This window comes from Apis dorsata, unplaced genomic scaffold (assembly GCF_000469605.1).
Source record: "Apis dorsata unplaced genomic scaffold, Apis dorsata 1.3 scaffold_882, whole genome shotgun sequence".
In the NCBI taxonomy this organism is placed as follows: Eukaryota; Metazoa; Arthropoda; class Insecta; order Hymenoptera; family Apidae; genus Apis; species Apis dorsata.
The window spans coordinates 94,671-97,433 of NW_006263998.1; the positions used below are offsets into that span (position 1 = coordinate 94,671).

Below are 2,763 nucleotides of genomic sequence, written 5' to 3' on the forward strand. Positions count from 1 at the left end.
GAAGAAGCAGTCGAGTCCCCGCTTCCACCATCTTTCTTCCATCGCGGATGATCGAACGGAGAGCGGAGAGCTTCTTCTTCTTCTGTTCGAGTGGAAAAATTAAAAGGAAATTAAGGGGACGAGTTGTAGTTGTAATCGAGGAACGTTGTGACAGAAATCGACGGATTTGTGGATGTCGAAGAATAGCATAAATCGAGGCGTGTAAACGCAGTTGAACGTTGACTCGAGATATTTCGTGGCGATGAGGTAGATAACGTCGGGCCGTTTGTACTCCACGCGAAGCTAGAGGGAGAGAGAGAGAGAGAGAGAGAGAGGGCGATGGAAGTGGAAATCGTGGCTTGTGCGGAGAGCAACAATGTGAACAGATCGGGGGGTGGTGTCCCGACCCACGATAGCAGAGTACAAATAGTACGAAAGACACGGTGAGACTGGGGAGGAGCGGCGGTGTTTCTTTTTTATTTTTTTGACGCGACGTCAAAGAGATGCAACGATCGCGCGACGCGTGTACACGCGCGAGTCCCTCCTCTTTCTTTTCTTTCTTCTTGCAGGACGTCGCTGTTCATTATCATGAGTTTCATCTACGCGAAGCTGCTGGTGGTTGTGTGCATCGCTTACGTGATAAGCGAGGTGGTCACGCACAAGCTGCCCCTCTACTACTACGAGGGATTCTTCACGTACCTGTACGGTGTTAGCATCTTATTCCTGCTGTACGTGTTCTGCTTCTTGCTGCAAGAAAGCGCCTGCTGCTCGAGGGGCAGCGACACGCCACCCCCGCCTCCGAGACCGCCCAAACCGCCCAAGGAGCCCAAGGAGAAGAACNAGAAGGACAAGAAGGACAAGGAGCAGAAGTCGTCGAAAAACAAGAAGGAATATCAGGTCAGGATCTTTCTTCATCTCCGTTTTGATAAAATAGTAAATTATATATATATATATATATACGTTTCGCGGTTGCCGAGAAAAGCACGCCGTGTATTTCTCGGTGAAACCGAAGTTGTCGAGCCGACAATTTTAAAAGGCACGTTGACGTAAGTGGGTTATCTGTCGTCATCGAGTATCCGCTAGAATGCACGTGTTACATCTCTTGTCCTGCTCCTCCCTCTTATTCATTATCACGTGATTCCACTTGTGAAACTGAAACTCGGCAATTTCGTCCTCGTTGAAATTCACCGCTCTTTTCGGGGTCGAGGCGACGAAATTGTCTTAAAATTGACTCGAGAAATCGAATGGCAGACGGGGATGGCTTATTGAATTATTAACGATGACCGATGATTTCAGGACGCGGCTGATGTCGAGGCTGGGGTTGCCACTCGGGCACTGAGGAAGCGGAAAACTTCGCAGAACGACCAGAGCCATGGAAGTTTTTTCCTGAGAATCGGTGCCATTGGTGAATCGGAATCGAATTTCAAATCTCGAATTATTTTGAAAGAAGAAAAAAAAATAACGAATCCTTTCTTCGCAGCTTTTGGCCTGGGTACAATGGTCTACAACGGTTTGGAATTCGGCACCTTCTTCGAGGTGCCACCCACATCGCCGTGCTACCAGATCCTTCAAGGCGTTAATCCAGTTCTTCAAATGATTTTCACCTTCATGCAGATGTACTTCATCTTCATGAACTCGAGGGTAGGGTAGAAAAACGACTCTTCCTCGACTTTCTCGAGCATCGGCATTGATCGTCCGTTTTTTCTCAGCTCAACATTCATCGCTTCAAAGTGATCGCTCGTTTCGGTCTGATGCACGTGGTGGCCACCAATCTCTGCGTCTGGATCCGCACCCTGGTGTTGGAAAGCATCAAGGAGATCACGAAGCATCACCAGAAAATGGGCCAATTCGAGGCGGGCATTCTTGGTAAATCGATCGCACGATAGATATCGCGATAATCGTTTCGCCAAAACAAAAAAAAAAAAAAGAGAGACAGGATCTCGCTAATCTGAATAAAAAATGAAAAACGTTTAGAGAGTATCAAACAGCACTCGATGAGGAACGCCGGTGCCATTTTGGGAACGGCGCCAAGGGACGTGGCTCTTTTGCGCGAGGCGCCATTGACAGCGACCAGGTCGTCCACGGTTCCAACGTCGGTCGCGAGCACCATAGCCGCCTCGTTCGGTCGAATGATGAAAACTACGGCGAGGGCGATCGCGAGGGCCGTCACGACGCCGACCTCGACCACCACCACGGGCTGGAACCCGCCGACCTCGATGACCCCCTCCACCTCGACCCCTCAGCCCAGCTTGCCCACGACCACTGCCAGCGCTCTGGCCACTTTTCTAACCGCCCTCACGCCGAAAACCACCAGGGAGGGGAGGGCCACCCCGACCACTCCCGCTACCACCACCCCCTCCACTACCACCACCACCACCACCACCACCACCACCACCACCACCACCACCACCACCACCACCACCACCACCACCACCACCACCACCACCACCACCACCACCACCACCACCACCACCACCACCACCACCACCACCACCACCACCACCACCATCACCAGCACCAACATACCTTCCACCACCTTGTCGTACTTCGTCCAACTGTTCGACGCGCCTCAGGCGGACAACAAAGAAGAGGTAAAAACGCGATCTTTCCGATTTCGTATCGAGATCGGGCGTGGATAGATCGAATAATCGTTGGTAATTCTTTTCTTCCCAGATCAACCAGATACATCAGATCTTCGACCTGAACAATCAAACGAACAGCAGCGAATATTGGAGCCCGAATTTCGGCGCGTACGCGGAGGCGTTAACGGACGAGGAGATCGCG

At 51.3% G+C, this 2,763-nt stretch overlaps 1 protein-coding gene across 1 annotated transcript in view; it reads left to right on the forward strand.

Annotated features, from left to right (window-relative positions):
* The window catches only part of LOC102670914, a gene marked incomplete at its 3' end in the record, with an annotated part of 15,164 nt that overhangs the window by 11,933 nt on the left and 468 nt on the right, over window positions 1-2,763 (forward strand). The window contains exons 4-9 of the mRNA XM_031514072.1: window positions 549-876; window positions 1,276-1,384; window positions 1,460-1,620; window positions 1,689-1,845; window positions 1,954-2,570; window positions 2,653-2,758. Coding sequence (XP_031369932.1) covers window positions 549-876; window positions 1,276-1,384; window positions 1,460-1,620; window positions 1,689-1,845; window positions 1,954-2,570; window positions 2,653-2,758 — 1,478 coding nt within the window. The remainder of the gene's footprint in view (window positions 1-548; window positions 877-1,275; window positions 1,385-1,459; window positions 1,621-1,688; window positions 1,846-1,953; window positions 2,571-2,652; window positions 2,759-2,763) is intronic.